The sequence below is a fragment of the Stegodyphus dumicola genome, chromosome 3 (assembly GCF_044657685.1).
Source record: "Stegodyphus dumicola isolate Sdum_Otavi_A_Nest chromosome 3, ASM4465768v1".
NCBI classification, from domain to species: domain Eukaryota; kingdom Metazoa; phylum Arthropoda; class Arachnida; order Araneae; family Eresidae; genus Stegodyphus; species Stegodyphus dumicola.
In genome coordinates, this window is record NC_140770.1 from 61073592 (window position 1) to 61098124 (window position 24533).

At 33.3% G+C, this 24533-nt stretch overlaps 1 protein-coding gene across 1 annotated transcript in view; it reads left to right on the plus strand.

Moving 5' to 3' along the window:
* The window catches only part of Dhc1 (dynein axonemal heavy chain 1), a 402656-nt gene that overhangs the window by 371525 nt on the left and 6598 nt on the right, over positions 1-24533 (plus strand). The window contains exon 76 of the mRNA XM_085812430.1: positions 8192-8404. Coding sequence (XP_085668556.1) covers positions 8192-8404 — 213 coding nt within the window. The remainder of the gene's footprint in view (positions 1-8191; positions 8405-24533) is intronic.

The window sequence follows — 24533 nt, forward strand, 5'->3', positions numbered from 1 at the left end:
ATTACTCAATTGCTGGTCTAAATACTCTATTGTTCACGCATCTAATGGGGCATAGATTTGTAATAAAAGTGTCGTCAATAATGATGATGCATCATTTTAGCTATGCTATTCACATCCTGCTTTTGGTAAGAATTAGAATATTTTAAGCAATTTAAGTGCTTCCATAAAATCATTTAGAATGTGAGTGAAGGTATTCTATTTCTAAATAGTCAGTTTGTGTGCTTATCGCAAATTAGTTCACGCAGAGAAACAGAGGAGAGAAATACTTGCTTTTATTACTTAACGTTCAAACTGGAAATTGATAGTTAAAGGTGTGTTTATTTATAGTAGTTTTATAGCGGCAATCTATTTCGCTTTCTTTGCTTGTTATTGTAATGAATATTTCCGAAAATAAGTCTCTTGCAAGTATAAAATCCTAATAATATCATTACTGAGATTGAAATAACTTAAAGCTAGAAATACAGGCGAAAGCTGAACTTAAGATTCCTCAACTTTTATTAATCTTCTTCGTCACTCAATCATTCTCATTTGTTATAGTATCCTAATTTCTATCTAAAACTCAAAATTTGAACGTTAAATGAGTGATATTATCCTTCAAATCTTCCTACGTATTTTTAGTTAATTATTAGTTTAGAAATAACGTTGAACCTAATCAAAAATTTCTAAAGAAACACCTTCCGCCCAAACAAGACAGTGGTTAGTCTCTCTACTACCGTAACGAAGGACCCGGGTTCGAATCCATGAGAAGTCATGAATGTTTGTAAATGCACAGTGTCTTTGTGGCATGGAAGCGCTCTAAATATATGGCTAGCCGAAGGTCCTGTCGTGTGGTTTAGTGGTAGAGGAAGATAAGTGGGAGACTTTCGAGCTCCCTCTTCCTCAAAATCGGGGTAAAACTGGGCAAAATCTTATTGTCACCTATATGGTGTCAAAGAATTTTACCAACAATAGGCGCAAACTTGTAATCCTTACCACGTGTTTTTTAGTGATGAATTTCGTGGGCTTATTCTGATGAGGTAAGACAAGGGAGAATGGTCATCGCCACATCACCAGGAACAAAGAAAAACATAAGTTAAATCAATAACCTAAATTAATTTTAAACTTGAGATAAAAACTAAACTTGAAATTTTTGAAGTAAATGGTCAACTTCTGAAATTCAAAGTTTGATAATATAGAACATAAATTTAGGTAATTTATAGCTCTATAAACACGATTAAATTATTAGGAACACCTTAAAGGCAGCCATCCTACATTAATCTGTAAAGTAACAACATCATAAGTCAGATTTATCCCCAGTGTTTCATTTCATGACTAACTCATAACATTTAAATACTGTTTCTTTTTATACTAAGGTTCATACAAAATTTCACACTAAAATCGGCAGAAAAGCTAGAAGCTCTGTATATTTAATCCTCAGCTAAACGTTAAATAACTGAGTACTTGCACGCCTCCTTCCTTTTAAGCCTTTTTATTTCATCCTCCATTTATTTATTTGTAGATTGAACTGGTGAATTAGCACAATGAGATAGGAGAGCAAAATAAAGATTAAGCGGTTAAGAAAAGAAAATACCTTAAATTTATTTGAAATTATTTTTACAACTGAAAAACCTATTCATTCGCCTTGTTAAAGATTAACTTGTATGTCGTGCCTTGTTAAAGAATAATTGCTGATCAAAAGGTATATCGGAAGTACTAACTATTCATTGGTCATGTACTGCGGGCCTACAAAGTTTTATGTATAATCTTTGAACTAATCGTTTAGATGTTTTTAAATTTAAAGTATTTAAAGTTTAGCATGTTTAACTACTTTAAAAAATTTTAATTCTAGATAAATTGCCGGAGGATAATTGACAGCATTTATTATTAAGACATCTCATCTGCTTTTCCTGAAATATCTGCTTAGGGATAGGACATTCAATGCACTTAACCCTTAGCTCTGATTAAGTGAAGAAAGATGTTGTCGTGGGTTCAAAACTGAGCAAAGAACAAGAATGAAGTTTTGAAGGGAAAAACAGCAATTCTCATTTGGAATGTCGTGTAAATAGATATGATACTCAAACATTAACAGGATTTAATGTTTTTCATTGGTAGGCGATTTCGTGACAGATGCAAAGCTTGTGATAATAGAAACGAGAATTTTTTACCTCAATAAAGGTCGCCTTTCACAGTCTTGAAAGAATAAAAATATGGAAAACATTCGATAGTCTTTTGCTGAAAAATCTTCACTTATGTTTTCGAATGATAGTTGATGAGCTTAGTGACTGGTTATGAATACTGAATTTTTTCAAACAAACTGTGTTGGTTTGTTTATAACCCTGAAATAAAATGGCAGTCATTTGCTTGAGTCCAAAAATGTTCTCCGTGGTCACAGAAACGTTGGCCTTAAGAATATGGAATGAAGACCACATTGGTGATCCTGTTAGCTTTGCAAATACATGCTCAAAAAGAAAAGAGTTTTGTTCTTTCGAGACAGACGGTTAGTTCCATATTCTATAAAGGTGTAATGGACAGATTTCTGAAAGAAATTCCGCGCCTTAGACCTAAAAAAGCTAAATCAAATAACTTGTTTTTTGACACCGATATTCATTTCCATTTTCATCAAAGATTTTCTAAAAAAACAGATATTAATGTTCTTAAGCACTTACTCATTTTATTCACTTGAAGTGAAGTCTCATTTCAAGGGTCATTATTTTAATAGTACTGTCGGGATTCAGGAAACCGTTACCACAGGTTTAAACAGTATTCGAAAATGTAAGTTTTAGGAAGAATTCAAGCAGCTACATTAATACGTAAAACGTTTCATATACTTGCAAAAATTATATATTAAATGCTCAAAAGTAAGAACGTCGTTTTCTTACTATTTCCCATTCTGCGCTAACTCAATCTTAAAACTTCATAGATCCGCTATTCATTTATTAATGCAAAACTGTTTTTACATCAATAAAGTTAATTATTTTGGATAATTTAAAGTATTTTATAGACGACAAGTAGGAAAAGATATCCGTACAAACATCTGTGTTTATGCAATGCATTTTATCACATTTTATGGTTTCTTTATAACGTATTATCTTAAAACTGCTAGTATTGAAGCAAACTTGATCATAAATTTCAGTCTTTTGGAATGTTTCATATCAAAATATTGTTTGTGAATTCAAACAGGATGTGTTTATTTGAGCCTGGAAATATCGTTCGTCACATCGTTTGTAATTTGCTAAAACAATAGTTTATCTTTAAACACTAGACTGCATTTATGAAAAACCATGCTAGTAAAAGAAAAGTGTGAAGTAGAACATAAAATGTTTCATCATTATTAACCTAGACAAAGTTTTCTTCATTCGTCTGTTATCTTAAGTGAAATTTTACTTTAATTATTTTCTGACCTATTATTTTATCTCTAGCCCATTACAAAGCCAAACAGCAAGAGTAAACATCTTGGTCAAATATCCAAAAGCCGATTTAGATAAAATATTTAGCTTTGTAGAACGTTTTTACGCCAAAGATTATACAGCAAGATTGGCCAGGAAATTCCTATGCTAATCTTAGCGGAAAATCTCTCTATGCATAGTACTCGAATCGTATTGCAGCAAATATTAATAATTCGTGTCTAAACATTTTCTACTTCTCCTTCTGCATTTTCCTGAGACTCATACAAGAATCAATTTGTAAATAACTAATTTGTTTTTGACCTGTTGCAACTAAATTTAAAATAACATCAGAAACTCGGAGCAGGTAGAACCTCTATTTCTCTGAATGTCTCTCAGGAATAACAACGAATTTTTAAAATCACAAGCATCAATTTCTGTAGCAATCTTGGCTGAGGCGGTAAAATATTATTGCATTTCTCCGTTAATGCTCTGGTAATATTTGTGGTTCATGTCCCAGTAGCAAATGGAAAAGACCTAAATCCAATCTTGGCAAAGGCACAGCTGATGTTTCACGTTCCTGGCTATCTGCTTCGAAACCCTAAGTCTCTAAGAGGTTGCTATAGATATTACAAAAATATAAAATCTCCAACTATGAAAACAATCTAAAGCTAGACAAATTAAAAAGTTGCAGAGTGAGGGTTTTCTGATGTTGGAGATGTGAAAAATATTCAATGCCCTCGCTCGGACTCGAACGCTGGACCTCTTGAATATGCGTCGAGTATACTCCCAATTACACCACGGAAGCATGCAGAGAGGTGGGAGAAAATACTTTTATAAAGTGGCATTGAACTACTTTATAGGATGAAATCACTCTTATGTTGAGTTGTTACAGATGAAATGACCATTAAATAATGTCAGGTTCTACTACCGAAAGAGAAACTGCTGAAGCCTACGCAAACATTTTATGTGAACACACAGAGTCAAACGTGATTGACGCGATTATAATGTTTGTTTCGCTCAATGAGCGTAAAGCATTGAATACTAGGGACATCAAGTTAATCATCGAACAGAGTAAATTAAGAGTTCATTTTAGAAAATTCTGCAGCAAATGCAGTAAAATGTATCAATAACGTATTCCGTGGAAGAATAATTAACGACAGAGACACTCGCCTTTCATTTGCGAAGTCTTGCTTAGGAGTTTTGAGGCTATAAAACGAACTTTGAGGCTATCGAATTTCCTCTAGTGATTCGAACCAATTAAAGGATTTAATCGAAATAAATCATGATAAACTAGATGTACAAGAGATTCCCAGATACTAAATGTACACATTTTTAATCACCGAATGTGATACAGCGTGCGCTCCTCCTTTTTCCCAAGGTATCGCCACTCATACATCTATAACTTGGTGTGGCAAGAATTCAACTCCCCTTCTCCAATATATTTTCTAATTTTCCCCTGTCGAATTATTTATCCTTATTTGATTTATCTTGATTCATCGGAATTAAAAATCTTTTGTTCAAGGAATCAGGCTCTTTTATTCTATGCAGGTCGTTAAAAACTAGGGTTAAGCTAGGCAAAATAACAGTCTTGAATCTTAGTTTAATAATATGTTCGAGTCTGTCCATTAACTACCAAAAAATCACGAAGAATCATAATAAGTTATTTCATATTACCACAGTTTTTTGACAGTGCTAACAATTCCTTTCTTTTAGTGCTTTGTTAGAACTGCACATTTCTCCGTAGGCTTTGCTTATGTGACAGATCCTAACTGTGTCACTTATGTGTGACACACTTATTATGTTATTACTTATGTGATATATCCTAACTGTGAGCTGATACGACTGGTATGTGAAAATAATTGTGAAATTCAATCAAGTTTCTACAGCACTAGATGTTATTTCTTATTGTTTTATTCTTTTGAGTAATTTTAAAGTGAGATTTCGCTTATAATGGGAAGGAAGCTATATTGTTTAGGAAATTGTTGGCTGAACCATTTCAGTTCCGACTGTTATATTACCTACGGAAGATACTAAGCATAAGTGGTGCTAAATCCGTCCTGAAACAGTTTAATAAAAGTATTATTATAATAAATAATACGTTAAATATTCATTAAAAATAATACAAAAGTTAAAGGGATTTATTTAGCTTAGACATGGTAATAATGACTGAAGTTTATTAAATTCTATATAAACATATATTGTAAATAAACGAAATAGAAATTGCAATACTAGCAAATAAACCTTAGATACTTAATTTCTATACTGATTACATTGTTTAAAGCCGTACTGTAGTGCAGCTCTAAGAGTAATTCAGGTTGAGGAAAATAATAACAAAAGAGTGCATCACTTCTCACCAGGCACTTTATGTTTGCAACTAATGACATAAATGCACAAGTTGACTAGTTTGAATTATACAAGGGAGAAATATATTCTAAACCAGGTACCAGCAACCTATGACACCCGAGTCACCGCGTGGCGCATTTCATGATTTCAAGTGACCCAGCTGAGTTCCGAAAGTAAAGTATAATACATAATAATAAATTATAAAATATAAACTAGAAACAAGCACTTGAAGATTACATAAATAAAACCGAAAATAAATAATAATAATAAAATTTTTGTTTGATTAAAAATGTTGCAGCATCTAGTACAAATTTTTAATTAAAAAAGTAAAAACTGTAGCATAATTTCAAGGAGAAATCAACAATTTTGGCAACACCAATCCGTAATCTGTAATTCCAGAAAATTAGTTTTACTATTTTATCCGCATTGGCTTATAAAATGCGAGCAAATATTTTCACACATGAAATTTATTTTGAGTAAGACCTGAAGCAGCTTAAGTACAGAAAATTCAGATTCTTGTAGTTGTCTTAAGAAGACTAATTATACGCTAGACATGACTAAACTGAAGTCAGATCAGCATTAGGGGAGTCAGGATACTGAAGAGAAAACTGAAGCTAATTCTGCTGTTTGTTTTTATAATAATAGTTAAAATTATAAATTTTAATTTTTATGCTTAAAGTTTAAAGAGTATTGTTATTATTTTCTAAATAAAATTTGTCTTAAACTGCTCTAAAATTGTAAAGAGAGACTGCTTTAAAATGAAAGTCCCCCCGACTCGGAACGCCTTCTTAATACACGCTTATTTCTTAGTACAAGCTTATGACACATGTTCTTCGCTTACCCCCAGCCTAAAACGATTGCCGATGTCTATTCTAGAACATCAACTATATTTTATCACCCGACAGGTGTCCAATACATCTGTCTTTTTAAAGTATCTCCGTTTAATTTATGTTAGATTTCCAATTTTGAGTTTATGTAGGCCCATTTAATCAAAGATATCATCTGATCACCGTCATCTTCCTTAAATTATGCAGAAAATGTTACGTGCCGTGAGAAGCTTCAGTCAAATTGTCAACTACTGCAATTAATATAATGAGTATCCCTTCCTATTCTCAAGTAGAAATGCATCATCTGAAGTACAGTTACAATAAAGATACATTTAGCAATGAAATCGTATTATGAAAGAACGTTTTTCTTGCTTATTGTTATGAAACACAAGTATGTATTCTGTGACCAAACTAATAGGCCATCTTCAGGCTAAATTTAAAATTAACAGTTAATTCTTTCACCCACTGAAAAATTATCATTTCGCACCTTTACGCATATACTTAGCTCCACGTTTTATGAAATTGTTCTGAACCTTCCGAATTGTAAGCGTGTATATATACTACTTGTTGAAAACGTAAAGGACCTATGTGTAATAGAATTAAATTGTATCTAACAATGTTAGTTAGGTAAGACATATTTTATTTTACACATATCTCGTAAAAAATTACATCAAATTCATATTTCTTCTCTAGGCAGATAGAGAACTCATTGTGCTTTGCCACGCTGAAACAACCAATTTTAACCATATTTCTAAGAAAAGGCCCTTTGGCAATTGAGTGGATAAGACCTCTAAATACAAGTAAATTATTTCTGGGTTTGGTTTCCGACGAACGGCCCACAATATAGGGTTTTATGGTTTTCCTACTGGATAACGTGGGAACAAATCTGTTCTCATTCAAGATACCCTATTTACAACAAAGAGTACTCACGTGCTTTTAGCCAAATCATCTCTAAATCAAAGTCTATGTTGGAATTTCATATTGTCAATTTTTCTAAAATACTCAAGATTTCCTTTTGAAATTCGTGACTTTTCTGCAATATATGTTAATGTATATTTCTTATTTTGTTCCATTATCTTTAAGTAACCCTTTCCGCTTTATGAAATTAAAATTTTTTTTAAATTTGTTTGCTATTTAAACATTTGTGTTATTCTATAATTCATTCTCATGAATTTTTTTATTATTTAGTACCAAGTTATTAAGAAAATGAATAAAATAATTTATAATAAATATTATCGAAAACTGTGACTATAGGTGTATTTTAAATGTGTATTAAATTAATTGTACAGACCAGCATTTTGGATCATTCGTTTTATACACTAGGAAGCTTATGGTCTATCTAACTGTGTAATACTACTAGGAAACATTTATAACGGAAATCTGATGATATAACACTTACATGACGCTTGCTTAAAGCGTCACGTAAGGCTCTTTAAGCAAAGGCGTGATGCACGTATTCGTTTTCTTGCAACTGCATCTTTTGGAATAAAACCTGAAAAACTGGATAATAATGTTGTAAATTTCAAATAAGAAGATTTCTGTATACAAAATTTCAAAAATATAAGAATTCACAGAATTTATCATCTAAAAGATATTTCCTTTTATTATCCATTAACTAAAAATACTGCTAATAATAAGAATTCTCTCCTTTTTCAGATACGTCGGGCTCTACAAGAAATGGGGCCATTAGAACCCATGAATATCTTTCTTCGTTTAGAAATGGACAGAATGAACAAAGTTATCACTACCGTTCGCAATGACCTTCTTGATCTACAGCTAGCCATCGATGGAACTATTATCATGAATGATTCTTTGAGGGATGCCTTAGAAGCCATCTACCAAGCCAGAGTGCCAGAACTGTGGGCTAAGGTTGAGAAAATTCAAAGATCTTTTGTGAATCTCAGACAACTCTAGGAATTTTAAATTATAGTTAATATGTTACTTGTATTTTAAATTATAGTTAATATGTTACTTCTGTTATATTTAATACACAAAAAGTATCGTATTTTTAAAACACGCTATATTGCCTTAGGCCATCGGTTTCATAAAATGGTGTTTCAAAGACCAAACTGTGTTCACGATGAAGGATTCAAACATAAATGGAATTATTTTTAAGCAATTATATTATATTCTATACTTATTAAATTTAGTCCTCTTTAATAACATCGTTGCAGTCTTTTCAACTTTTCAACCATTGCTGGGCACTTGGAAAAGCTCTGGAACTCTTGACAGGGTAGAGTAATGTAATTTATTACACCTCATCTACACCAATTATCTGCTTTTTTATCCGCTGAATTGCTTTTTTACGTTTTTTTATCTTTGAAAATACAAAAACCCGCTTTTAGGTAAGGTGGTTTAGTGAGCACCATGAACTTCCGGATAAACAGAGTTTCTTCGAAATTTGGTAAATGGTCTTTCGATTATCTTTATCAGTAGCCCCTCGACCTCAGTGATTTACTCATTTCTACTTGTCAATGAAGCAGTTTTCATTTCAAATGCTGTAATTTTTTAATCCAATAAACAGCTCATACTCTTGGGATTTACTCGAAACCTAAGCTTTTAAGGTTTGCCGAATTACAGTAACATTCTCAGCGCAAGTTAACACGCGACCACATAATGTTCTGCGGCCGCATGGTGTCTGCGTATGAGGTTGAAGTCCCACAAAAACCAGCACCGAGGACGAACCTACTTTACATATTGATACCTTTGAACAAACACATGCGGGAAATCTACGTTTACAAAAGGTAGCGCTTGGCGATCCGTAATTACGAAATAATCATTTACAATGCTATCATCATTGTACGTATCAATATCATAAATAATAATGACAATATTGCTGTAAAAACAATCTTATTATACAAAAGAAAAATGAAATTTAAAATTGCTTAAATTATATAAGTCTAACTGTAATTGTAATTTTGAAATTAGAAATGTTTTTTACTGAAATCTTTCTAAAATTTTATATTGGTATTGGCCGAAACATGAGGTTTTTAACTTATCTTTCATGCAGCTTCCAGCTTAGCTATTTCTCGGAGTTGCCATTTGATAAAGCTTAAGATATTTAATCTACCTATCGAATTTAATCGATGTTTACTTGCTCAATAAACTGAGAAATGTATAAACAATAAACAAATTTCTTGATAATTTATATCTTTATTTTATTTTTAATACTATATTTAATTGATGTAAATTAAAGTATATGCAGTGTTATTGTAATTAAGAAGTTATTTCTAATGTTAAACTTTATATACTTGTTACAGAATGTTTTTCCTTCTACTTTTTACAATTTCATTTAAGAAACACCCATGTCTCTCTGTCACATAATTCCTTTCACTAAATTTATGCTACATCGTATTCCTAAGTTTGATATTTAGAATTTTATAAAGTAATGATCAAATCATTTTGTTTCGAACTTTTTTTAATTTAAATTTCTGCTTGGGTTTCTATATTGAGAAAGAATATTAGCAGAAGTACGATGAACATAAAAGTTTTACTCATATAGGTAATTGAAATGAACAAGGTATTAAAAGAAATTCGAAAACTAAGTAATTTAAATGAAATATTTTTCCCATTTGGAAATAGCATATTTCTCTTTATGTATAATATTTATATTTACTAAATACATTTCACTCGAAAAATCCTTCAACACAGAATTAAACGCATTTGAAAGGGGAGTCAATCATGGAAAGTTAATTTTGACTTAGGGATTAATATTGAGCCAATATACTTCGATAAAAGAAAATTGGTTATAATTAAAATACATGGTTCTATTTCATTAAGTTTTTACATTACAAAATGAAAGATGCGAGATACATCAAAACGTAAAAGTACAAAGAACTACCCAGAACAATTTCTTTGAAGTCCAAAACTAAATTGTTGTTCCGAGGTGCATGCTCATAAACATCTCTTACCCGATAAGCTGGAAGATATAGACACCATTGTTGACATAAAATAACAGCTTAGAAGAAAGCTAATAGTTAAAAATAGCTCAAGAAACGTAGAGATTAGAAAAGATCTCCTAAAGAATATCTCAAATTAACTTCGTCACTCTCAGAGTAGACTCTCATGCATTAATTACTGAACAAGAGCACAATATAATTCAACAGTTTTCAACTGATTGAGTTTCAACTCAGCTGTATGTATAGAGTTCTTCAGCACTTATGGTAGTTTCCAAAAAAAATCGCTCTTATGGCTTGGAAAACGTGGTTTCCGAAAATTTCCAGAATATTACTGACGTGGCTAAAAATCGCCAACTTCGTAATTAAAAAATTGCTGCAAAACTCCGTATGAAGATTTCTGATTATACGTAGATTTATTATTGAGCTATGTTCCAAATTTAAGTGTTAATCGATTCAGACTCATAAGATCTGCAACTTTATGTACAAAATAAACATTTACGGACACAAGAATTGGCAATAAATTCGATTAAACAAATATATACGCTAACATGATTACATAAAATTTATTAAATAAGCAATGAAATAAGTATAAATAATACGTAGCAATGAAATAAATGTAAATAATACGTAGCAATGAAATAAATATAAATAATACGTAGCAATGAAATAAATATAAATATAAATAGAAACCTAAGTGCAATAAAATAAATATAAGTATTTAAAAGAATTTACAAAAGTTCTTGCCCTAGTCAAATTAACCACGAAAGCGAATTCTAAAATAGTACATCATTGCTTTCGATCACCTTTTGGACTCAAGTTCAATGGTCTTAATATTCTCGGTTAAAAACATATTTTCTTTCTTTCCTCAAAGAACCACATAAGACATCGAGATATGAATAATTAATATTTCTAATTCTTTTATGAAAGTCTTTTCTCAAATGTTCTAAGAGAGGCCCACCAGCGGCCGAGCTGGTTATCAGGAACATATTTAATAATGTTATCAGGAACATATTTAATAATATAAAATACCTTCTCTTTACCTACAGTGCGGGCCCACCAGCGGCCGAGCGGTAAAGTCGCTGAACACTGGTAGTTCGGTCCGAGGTTCGAATCCCGCGAACGGGCTGGCTGCATGGGTGTTTTCGTGGTATTCCCCATGTGTAACGTGTATACGAGTCATTTCCCTTAGAAAGTCCTCCACGAAAGGCATCCCTCCCCTTTGGCAGATAGCCCTAGTGTGCTTTGCCGTAATTAAATACACCACACCAAATGTTCTAAGATACTTCGAGAGAAACTGATCCTTGCATAACTTTAACTTTTTCTTGACATAAAATATTCCTTTTTTTAGAAGCTTTGACTTGTGCTTTGTGTCATTATCTTGTTAAAAAACAATTGTTTTAGTTTCTTGTTTTCTGCATAAAGTGTCATTTAATTCTACAGAAAATAATAAAATAATAAAGTGCCTTCGTTATGTCATCCAAACAAAATGAATTCAATCTACCTTCATCACGAAAAAGTGCTTCGGTCCATTATATGCATTTTATCAAAGGCTAATCGGGTTTTAGCCAGAAACTAAACATTTTATTTGACCTGAATTTAAGCACTTCAAAGATGTTTCACAAAAAATGCATTTTAAATTTTCAATTTTTTTTCATGCAGTTTATTAAAAGTTTGCTCTGCAATATTGCGAGGATTATTGTCGATCGCATTTTCTAATAATGCTCGTCGGATTTGAAACTTACCCTGTTTTCCTTAATTTGACTTATTATAGATATCGCCGACAGTCTCGGCTCTGGGGTTATTGAAATACTTAAACCCTTTTCCTGCTATTCGAAAGAGTAACGGTTCGATAATCCGATTGGGTAGCATGTCTGCCAGTATTTTCACCCGTTTAAGCTCCACACTCTTCCTGGTGTATTTAAGAGATGGACTTTTTTTTTAATTCGCTCACTGGGATTGGGGCCTAGGAGGAGTGGTGAAAAATAACATTTTTATATCCCTCTGCAAGCTTTCCGATCTCACGACTCATACCTGAATAGAGAGCTTGAGGGGTGAGCCGTGTAGTGGCCCCAACAGAGAGTCTGGAATACATATTATAAAAACTACTTATTATAGACATAATTACATCTCCAGTTCCAAATAGTTCAAATGAATATGATTGTGAGGGTCTGAGATCGCAAATATTTCATGCGTTGAGCGTCGATCTTTTAAAAGCCTCTATAACCTGATATATTTAGTCGCTCAACCGGTGTAGTAGTTAGCGTCGCTGACGGCCATGCCGAAGGGCTCGGGTTCGAATCCCAGAAAAGGCACGGATGTTTGTAAATGTATAGTATCCGTTTGGCATAGGGGCACTCTAAATATGCGGCTAGCCGAATGTCATCTCGGGAGGCTGATGGTTGGGAAAGACGGGTGAAAAACCCTCGGACCCGTCCCCAGGGGCGCTCTTCATTAAATTTGGGGGCGGAAGTGAGATAAGTCGCACTGTGTCACCTGTAAAGTGCTCAAGGCTGTTGCCAACGACAGGCGTAATCTTGCGTTCCTTGCCACGAGGATTTTCGTGAACTTGGGCTGACTGTATGTCAGAGAAGTAAGCATTAGTCAATAACAAAACCTCTATAACCCGCCGATATATTGAGATTTAATATTTTTTCCACTCTTTGCTCCTGATTTTGACATTAAATTATGCTTCATATTGGAAAGAAATGAAAAGGAGCATTAAAATCTGATTTCCTTTAGATAAATATGTGACGATGATGCATTGATAAAAAATTTAATGTGAGCATTCCATGACCTCTCTCCAGTTCCATGTTAAAACACATTAAAGCATAATATTAAGAAAACTACTACTTCCAGTTGATCATTTGTAAACAAAATCTAATTGATTTATAAACTTTATGGCTCAATGTTAAAACGCTACCCATTTTTCATTATTCTGCCCTCCCAGACAATGGACAATGATATCTGTGTGTGCTCATGTAGATATCAGGTTTCATTCTTTGATTGAAAATCCCACATCGATAGCACTATCTATAATATTCTAGCTAGTATAAAGTGCTTTGAAGCTAGACTTACTGGAGTTGTGAAGCCATTATCCGCTGTAATAGTAAAAATACCAGAAGAGGGTGAAAAGACGCTTTTATTACTCAAGAATAGTTAACAGAAGGCACTTACGAGCGCGAAATTGAAATCTCACTCTTCCAAAAAAAAAAAAAAAAAAAAAAAGCATGGGTTGGAAAATGTAAAATTAAAGGAAAGGCTGTTTCCAAAATAAAAGTTACTGTTGGAAAAATAAAACAAAAACCCCACATATTCTTGGGACACTTAGCCGACGGGACACTTAACCGACACCAGACAACCGACAAGACATTTAGCCGACAGGGACACTTAGCCATCATGGACACTTAGCCGACAGACATTTAGCCGACACGGACACTTAGCTAACAGGTCATTTAGCCGACACGGGCACTAAACCGACAAGACGTTTAGCCGACACGGACAGTTAGCCGACAGGGCATTTAGCCGACACAGAGAGTTAGCCGTCAGGACATTTTGCTACGAGACATTTAACTGTCAACGCATTTAATCAACAGGACACTAAGCCGAAAGTGACGTTTAGCTAACACGTACCCAATAATTATTCAAACTTACTATCAATTACAAATTTCTCGAATTCTTCACAAGTTCAATATTTAAGTTATTTTTTCGCTATTAGTAAAATTCATTTTTCGATTTTTAAAGATCTCATATGTTCTTAAATTATTGTGTTAATTTAGCATTGTTTGATATTTATCGTGCCGTTTGGTGTACATTGGCCAAATTGAAAAAGCGCTGAAATTTCTCGTCAGGGAATATGAATTAAATTTCGAAAGGAAAAAAAGAATTTTTTTAGCTAAGTACGGCGGTCACTTAATTATATTTTAATATGATCTTTAAAAATTATCCGTAAAGCATCTTCATTTAATCAACTGGGTTCTTTTGAACACTTTTACATCATTAATAATTTTTCTTGTTTACTTAATGATATTAATTTTCCAATCTCGCTTTTCCAAATGCTTTCAAATTTCTAATACCTTTACGTTTCATTACTATTTTATTTATCCCATCATGTTACATTCTTTCCCTTACAAAATCGTTTGGCTCCTCCCGCTAATCAAATTTCCTTTCCCTGTCATGAAAAATCTGAATAATGAAATAAAAATTATTGTTATTCTTGTATTATACTTTTTTATAAAAACACATATTGGTGAGGGTTAGTTTAACAAACGAACTTTATTTTGTTATTAAATCAATTAAAAAAGGAGAATTTTTAAGACAAGCAAAGATATAAATTATTTGCGACCTTTATAATTTGCAGTTCATGTTACTTACTTAGGTTAATGTTTACAGCACTAAATTGGTGCATAATGGTCGAGAATCCGCAGTGAGGTGGGATCCTTCATTTCGTGTTACGAAGCGCAGTTACTAGAGAGACATCGTACGCTAGACAAAACTGGCTGCTGTCCTCAGCGTAGTGGGAGTAGACCCTTCTGAAAAATCTGAATAATGCAATAAAAATTATTGTTATTCTTGAATTATATTTTATATATAAACATATGGTGGTGAGGGTTAGTTAGCAAATACTATATTTTATTTTGTTATTCGAAAGTATTAAAAAAAGTGAATTTGTAAGACAAGCAAAGGTATAAATTGTTTGCGACCTCTATAATTTGCAGTTCATGTTACCATTCTTAAGATAAAAATAGTGTGACATTTTATTCACCGCGCCTTTCGCTTAAAATACTTAGTTAGGTTAATCTTTATTGCCCTATACTAGTGCATAATGTTTAATTTAGAAGTAAAATATTCTTTAAGGTTTTGTTTTATTTATAACTAAAGTTGCAGAAGGAGAAGGCCACAAACCAAGTCTGCGGCCACCTAACAGAAGTAGGTTTGGTTTTTGTAATTACGGCAAAGCCAAAGGGCTGTCTGGCCAAAGCGAGGGATACCATCGTTCTAATGAAAACTGGCTCGTATACATGTTACACGTGGGGAAAGTCACGAGAACACCCATGCAACCTGTCTGTTCGCGGGACTCGAAATTCGGGCCGAACTGCCAGGGTTCATGGCTTTAAAGCTCGGCCTCTGCTGAGCCTAACAAAAATAGGGTGACCGTTTTCCTTAATATATAACGAGTCTTCCAATGAAAATTGCCTTTTTAGGCTAGAACTTTATAAATGCAATCAGAAAAATGGGCACCAAAAATTTTCCCATTACCATGTAGCTAAACTGAAAACGAGAAAGAGGGGAAAAAATAAAATTAATGAAAAATGAAATGGAAATTTATACATTTTTAGCAGATATTGCGAAAAGTTATATTTTATAAGAACAACGTTAATATAAGATACTATATTGAAAATTACACATCGCGACTTTCAAAATATGGTACATAATACTATGTATTTACATGACTGATCTAGGCAAATCCAGCATTGATAGATGATGACACCACATTACGATGACTTTTCAGGATGTGCCACTTTACTCCGCCTCTTTGATTTGTGGCCTTCTCCTTCTGCAACTTTAGTTATGAATAAAACAAAACCTTAAATAATATTTTACTTCTAAATTAAACATTATGCACAAATTTAGTGCTGTAAACATTAACCTTAGTAAGTATTTTAAGCGAGAGGCGGGGTCCATAAAATGTTAGAGAATTTCTATCTCAAGAATGGTGGCATGAACAGCAAATGGGGAAAGTGCAGAATCGCCCACTGCTTAGCGCGTTTTTAAGAATTGCACATACTCGGTATCCATGTACACGTCGACCTATTTTCACTTAAAAAAAATCCCAGAATTGCACAAAAATGGCATTGTGCACTCCCTTGACTTTATCCATGTACACATCGACCTATTTTCATTTAAAAAGTCAAAGAAAATTGTCAAAAATCCAATTCTTCTTACTCTTGTAAAAAGCGCCAAACAATGCGATTCGGCGATTCTGCACTTTAGTCCAGCAAATTATAGAGGTCACACAAAATGTATACCCTTGATTGACTTAAAAATTCAGTTTTTTTAATTTTTTTTAATAATAAAATAAAATATATTTGCTAAACTAACCCTTACCATCATATGTTTCTATAGAAAGCATTATTAAGATTTTTCCTGCCAGGGAAAGGAAATTTCATTAGCGGGAGAAGTCAAATGCTTTTGTAAGGGAAATAATGTAACATGATCAGTAAAATAGTAATGAAACGTAAAGGTATTAGAAATTTGAAAGCATTTGGAAGAGCGAGATTGGAAAATTAATGTCATTAAGTAAGCAAATAAAATTATAAATGATGTGAAGGTGTTCAAAAGAACCCAGTTAATTAAATGAAGAAGATTTACGGATAATTTTTTAAGATCATATTAAAATGTAATTAAATGGCCGCCGTACTTAGCAAAAAAAATTTCTTTTTTCCTTTCGAAATTTAATTCATATTCTCTGACGAGAAATTCCACCGCTTTTTCTGTTTGGCCAATATACACCAAACAGCAATATACATATCAAACAATGCAATACGTATCAAACAATGCTAAATTACCCAAGAATTTAAAGCACATATGAGCCCTATAAGAATCAAAAAATGAATTTTACTGATAGGTGAAAAAAAATAACTTAAATATTGAACTTATGGATAAGTCGAGAAATTTTGTAATTGATAGCAAGTTTAAATAATTATTGGGTACGTGTCAGCTAAACGTCACTTTCGGCTTAGTGTCCTGTGGACTAAATGTCTTGACAGTTAAGTGTCCCGTAGCTAAATGTCCTGACGGTAACTCTTTGTATCGGCTAAATGTCCTTATCGGCTAACTGTCCGTGTCGGCTAAATGACCTGTCGGCTTAATGACCTGTCGGGTAAATGACCTGTCGGCTAAGTGTCCGTGTCTGCTAACTGGTGACGGTTATGTGTCCGGTCGGCTAAGTGTCACGGACCCGTTCTCTGTTCATATAGTGTTTCGAATTCACAAATCAGTGTCTTAACAATCACAAAACTTTTAAAAGCAACATATCTTTAGAATTCCCGATAAAGTGTTGTCATACATTTTTTTTTTTTTTTTGTATTCGGTATATGATTTATATTTACTATATTATTTCTTTTAAAAATAATGCATAGTGATAAGATTGATTTGGTGGGAGCAACCTTTTATTTGAAAACTGATTCGATACAGAAGTGTAACGAACACATTGAGGAAATTTAATTGCTTCGTAACGAGAGCTCATCTTCCTAATTAGCTGATTCTCTTGCATTTAGTATAATTCCAAAACTATATTTAATGCTTTTAAATTAAATATAATCCCTTATATATTTTAAATACTAAAATTGAGAATTTTGGGGTTATTTCATATCCTTTTTTTTCCCAAAAGTTTGTTCAGGTCTTCAAGTAAAGTATCACCTCTAGTTTTTTAGTTTCAGCCAAAATATCCACTAAATTGTTCCCCATTTGCATTTAATACACTAAATGTATTAAATGCAAAACTTAAAAGGTTTTGAATTATAGTTTAATATTATTTACCATTAAAAGCTAATCTTTCTTTAAAAATTAGACTGTTTTGTGTTTCAAATGCTTTGGATTGTCCATTAAAGACAGTTATGGATTTCTTGTAAAAATACTACTTCCGGTTGTCCAATTTTACCCCCAAAATTAAAAGGCTTAAATACGGAAAAGAGAAATATTTGGAAGTTTCATATAAGAGGAAGAAAATATCTGTACTTATTACACACAGACATCATTATAAAAATAGAAGAAGCGTGTTGTGAGAACCCTAATACATGCCTGTTCACTGTAAACTCACTATCAAATTTTTGGATTGAAAACATTCCCTTATCTATGTCATAGTATACGAAGCATGTATACAGGCTGATGGGAAACAAAAAACAAAATGAAATATACTTAGCAAAATATAGGATATCTGAAACAAAGCGTTTTAATTTGAAACGTCTGTGATACACGTGTTCGGTACATAAGAACTATAATGTAGGAATTGAAACAGAATTTTTGAAGCTTTGTTTGTTCCGTCACACTCTTTCTACATGAGACGCACGAGTGGCACGGAGGATGTTTAATTAATACTTGATATCTATCCAGATATCCTTTATTATCTAAGACCATTTAGCACCGAAGAATCTTCCGCAAACGTTGCTCGTTTGGCGTTAACGTCGGGTTTCAATTCATGTAACAAGTACACTTGTTACATGAATTGAATATGCATGAAGCTTTAAGCGCTTGTGTAACACATGATGCAGTTTTTTTTTTTTTTTTTTTTTTTTTTTTTTTTTGTCATAGTTGAATTTGGGACTCCAAGCTCATGTGACGCCATACGAACGAATTTCTTATGACTTCTTGAAAACATATCTGAAATGTGATGTTCTTGATGGTCCCCCATATGCGTTCTAGAGACAGGTCTTGTCTCCAAAAAGGCTGCTTTCTACGCCTTGATCCTCTTGGCATCGAGAAGGTTTCTGTGGTGCTCTATAGGAATCTTCATTGAACAGCAAAATAATGGACTGCAGTTCTCCATAACACTACACAGTTTGTGCGTTTTCAGCATTCATTGTCATTTTTTAACTTTTTTTAGTCGAAAGGAGCTTTGTCCCTGAAGGACGATTGTCTTCGTTTTGCAATTTTGCGTCGGAACACTATAAACGGAGTATCAATTTTCAAATCGTTGCCACCAAATACTATGGCCCTGTATTATATTTGAAGAAATTAAATAATGAAGAATCTGCATAAATGTGTGTGTGTGTGTTTCTCGCATTGTGATAAAACAACGGTACCTAGCGCCATCCAATTTTGAATGACGTAATCCTACTGCGGATATGGGCATCTGAAAGCCCAAATTCGTAATTTGGAATTTGTTTTATTATCGCTTTCATATTTTGTAAAACGGAATTTTGATTAACAAACTCAACGATTTAAAAGCGAGCAATGGTAACATTCTACTTTAAAAGCCTTTTTATCTCCAGCGCGCGAAACTGTCGAAATTCTGAAGATAGGCTCATTTTAAAATTAATTTGCGACATTGCTGTTGAACTGAATTTTATGGTTTAAGTGCGAAGAACATGATATTTAATAAATAAAGATAACACACAAGACGTTAAAAAACGCCCCTTTGAACATAATTTAAAATCTGAAACCTTTCGGATTTTTTTCTCAATTTTTTTCAAATTTTTCGATTTTTACTGCATTTAGTTAAAAAAACGAATTACAGTCAAAATAAACTTCACAGAACATCACAAATAGCAATTTCCAGAACTAATCTTCCAACTCACACCCGAAAAATTGTTTATAAGTGTTTCAAATTAGGGCGTTTCATCTCAGAGAGCACATATTTTCATCTTTCAATTTATTTATGAAGAAAGTTTAATATATTTTGCATGTTTTTGTACTTATCCGCGTATCCAGAAATACAGATTCTAGAACGATCTTATAATTTTTCACATGTGGAGTCGAAGACGCCATCGTTCTTAGGCACCTGTGGTAACAGAACTCAGCTCCCTTGCAGTTTTCACTGAAAACACCTAATGGAAAACACAACTTTGCTCAGCCATTGCTGTTTTAACTAAAAACATCTATTGGATGGAGTCCAACGTTCTTGTATTCCTTTTATTTCACCTCTCTTTCAGACCTTAGATTCGTCAGATTATATGTGCCCACATGCCGCAAATGTACTTAAAAATATAAATGCTTTCCGGCATTCGAACTCGAGCTTAACTATGTGATATCCGGCTTTGCATGCAATCATATCGTTCGCGGCGGCTGAAAGTATGTTAAATAGCCTGACTTTAAGAAATAAACAGAACAAAACTTTGTGATGTATTCAGGATATTAAAAATGAGAGATTTTTTCTTAATATTATAAGATAAAAATTTATAAAACAAGGTCTATATTATTAGAACCTGGCAATTTTAAAACTGCTATAAGAACAGCCAAACTACAGCGATTTGTAAAACTCTGTTGTAAATATTATAGTATATGGAAAAAATTCTTTTTCCCCGTCTTTGATGAGACGAACGAGATGCATTACAAATTTACACTGTTAAATAACAAAGTATTTAAGTTAGCAATTATGTTTTTATTTTATACATAATTATCTTTCCAAGGAATACTTTAATTGCTATATGAAAATTCTTATTACGCGAAAAACTACTAATTAGGAATCCACAATATTTGTATTATAAAGTAAACATGTAATAAAAAAGTTAACGTTTTTGAATTGGTTTAACATGTAATGCTATGCCTTAAATAATTAACTATCTTTTATGGAACAGTTTACTTTTGTATTCTGAAAAATGAGTTCTGTCCAAATATGTTCTGTTAGGTTTGATAATAAAGCCCTGCTTAGCAATTAACTTAATGAAGACACATTTCGAGCTTCATTAACGTAATTGCTGCTGATTTTTATATTACACTGTCGCATTTCTAGTCTTTCTAGCAAGTCGTTTTGCAAAGGCTGTTAAGTAAATTATTTCAGCTTTTTTTTGTATTCAAAATATTTGCTTTCGTTGATGAATAAATATCTTAATTGCATCGCTAACTACTTATAAATTGCATTAATGTTACTTCCAAAATTAAACAGATGCGATATTATTTATTACAAAAACCAGAATTTCAGTAATGCTTACACTCTTATTCTAACTAATTTATTTATCTGTGAATTGAAACGAGCATACAGTGTTCACATTTTAAGAAGTATTAAAAGTCAAATAAATGTAAGTAAATAAAATCTGCTATTCTGAAGTAGAAGCTTGGCGTGAAAAATAAATTTTCGTATACTAACTGGTTATTTTCTCTTTCTATATTTGATACCTGATGACGAAAATGTCGGTGGTGTCTTTAAAACTGATACCACCGGAATATATTTGACAGGAATGTTATGCTATTAAACATCATATGTTATAGAATTAGTATCATAAAAGTGAATACTGCAATTTAAAATCAGTGGGTATATTATCTTTTTATACCTAATGGTATATTTAATTCGGTGAGGTATAAAAATAAGACCATTGTAATAATGCATAACATTATGCAAAAAGAAAGATGTATCTTGTAATGAACGTATTTTTTCAGAACCTCTTTCTCCAAAGTTGTTATTTGATCTGACTCTAGATAAGTCTTGAGGTTCTTGACAGCAACAGAACCTGCGATTAAAAATATATTTGTGACATTTTTGGGCAAAGAAAGGAACGACTGTCCTCCGGGAATTTAATGGCCTTTCCTTTCTTTAAGAGACTAAGAAATCTGAAATTTAGCTACAATCATGATTTGTATTTGTGCGTAGAAGAAAGGTTTGGCAATTACTCCTGCAGAAAGAACGTACTATCTCAAATTTCCCTAATGGTACAGAATGTGGCATCACTCCAGTCTTCGGAATGGACCTGATGGACTTAATGCTGTTATCTTTTATATTATACTCAGAAATTCTCCAGTGTGTTTGTTCTCTTTGTGACTCTGTAAAAGCTTGGAGAAAGAGAATATTTACATAGCAGCTGTGTAGTTTATGATTTTAATTGTATATCCCAAAAGTGCTGGAAGGCAAGACGGCTAATGGCTAAAACACAGATATTTGTGAATAAAATCATAAATAGTGCAATTAATAGTAAAGAAATCGATTACATCACTGTGTGAAGCTCAACACATTCTTTAGCTAGAGTTGATTCCTTTTAAACTTATGATTTCTTTGGTGCCAATGCAAACAATGTATTTTGAATATTGTTACGAAATATGTAGCCGCGGTAAGATAGCTTCCCCGCAAGGCGAGTTTAGGGTTACCAGAAAATGAAAAGGGAAGGCTGGGTTGTAATTTGCCCCACAAGGCGGGTTCGCCCATTTGGCGACAAATTTGGCGATATGCCATAGACGGATGGAGAACCTTATAGAACGAATTCTTATCTGTTTGGACCAAAATGTTCTCGAAGGCATCCCAAGAGCTATATAAACCTTGCCTGTACGCGGAGTAGCAGTCAGTTGATAGTGAGAGTCTAATCAATGAGTGTGTGTTTCGTCAGAGTCTCTTAGTCGATCGCGAATCTATCGAGTCTATCGTCAGTCGAATGTCTCGTAGTCATCGTGAGTCTAGTCTCGAGTTTGTCGTCGGTAGCATCGCGAGTTGGTAAATCGAGAGTATGCATTGTTGAGGCTATCGAATGTGTCGTCACGTGCATCGCGAGTTGTAGCGTGGAGAGGCTCGAGAGTACGTTTGAGTTCCGAGAATGACCGGAACCGAATCGGGAGCCGTTCTTTGCCGTGAAACTGTCTTTACCGTTATAGCCTGAAACCTGTGTTACTGATGGTTTCAGCCTGTTTGTCACAGTTTTTCGACGACTGTAAACGTGTTTTTGGAGCTGTCCTGATAATACTGGCTAATAAGTTGTGTTTTGATACTTCATCGTCGTTATCAATCACTCCAAATCCGCGAACCCGCGCAAAAACCGCAGCAATATTAATCAAAGAGCTATAGGATTGGTGTATTTTGGTGTATTTAATTATGGCAAAGCACACGAGGGCTATCTGCCTATGGGGAGGGATGCCTTCGTGGAGGACTTTCTAAGGAAAACTGGCTCGTATACACGTTACACATGGGGAAAACCACGAAAACGCCCATGCAGCCAGCTCGTTCGCGGGATTCGAACCTCAGACCGAACTACCAGTGTTCAGCGACTCTACCTCTCGGCCGCTGGTGGACCCAAAGAGCTATAGGAATAATTTCTTGTATAAATTGGGCTTTTGTGATACGTCGAATTGAAAAGATGTCAGAAATAGACAGTCTACTATACCTTCCGCTAATAGGATATAGTTATATTTATCTTGTACTATCTAAAATTTTATGAAGTGTAGGATGGTCAGATATTGATATTAATAAAAACGTAATTATATTAGAAGCGTAATAGTAAAATAATAAGCCAAATCACATAAACCCCTTTTTCTTCCGCTGTGCTTTTTTAAAAATAAAAATTAATGTTTCTCACAATGCTATATTGAAACATTTTCAGACTTCTTGTATTTCTCTTTTTCGATGACGGGGCAATGCTATTCTGAATTCAGTGAAGTATATATATATATCGATATATTATTCCTGTATAGAAAGGAATGAACGTAGCGGTTATATTTTATCATGAAGATTCTACCACGGAAATGTAACAAAATTTTGTTAAAAACCTGGGAAGAGACGCAGCAAAACACTTAAAATGCTACCTTATGCAAATAACAATGAAACGTCTAAACATGTTTCGATAGTTTAATGGTAGAAACACTTTACCAGGGGGCTGGCACATATTATGTCCCGCACTTTCACTACTTTAAGTGTGTCTCAAGAAATTTCAGTAAACTATGGAGATTTAAAATTTACTCCTTATAATGGATTAGGAAGTGCAAGACCCTGTCGATTTGTTTTTCTGTTCCTTTCATTTAAAATAAGTGACTGAATGGTCATAATACGTTCGAAATTGGCCCCAATAGCCCACGGGAAAAAGTTAAGGCGATAAACTGCGAAGGATCGCTAAAACACGTTCTAACAGCTTTATCCATTGTAGTTACGAATGTCAACGTAGCCAACCCCTGGGCACTCAATGAACGGAGGTTATTATGTAAGCGTCTCCAAAACCATTCGCAGAGAACAATAAAAAAAGAAATGCCCAGATTTGTTTAAGAAACATTGGCTTTGCTCCAGGATAATAACCACTTTATGTTGCTACCGTAGCATGGACGCTGTCTGAAATATATATGTTGAATTCAGAATATTCTGCACGTAGCCTTGACAAGCAACAAATGATTTCTAGATCTTCTCATGGCTGAAAATGTTATTACATCAAGTTGTGTTCGTGTGCGGAATCAGAAACCTCCTCAGAAGCAGTTCTAAAAACGTTACCTTTACTTAGTAAACATTAGTCTACTTATATAACGTATTTGAATCGTTTATTAAACTCTGCAAAAAGTCTTAATTTAATGCGAAGGACTCAGATTTGAAAACTGTGCAGAGCCAGCATAATCATATGATTCTAAGACTTTCAGTAGTTTACATATCTTTTGTCAAATCAGGCAAAACGTTCTGAAAATTTTAAATGCTTTGATATTAG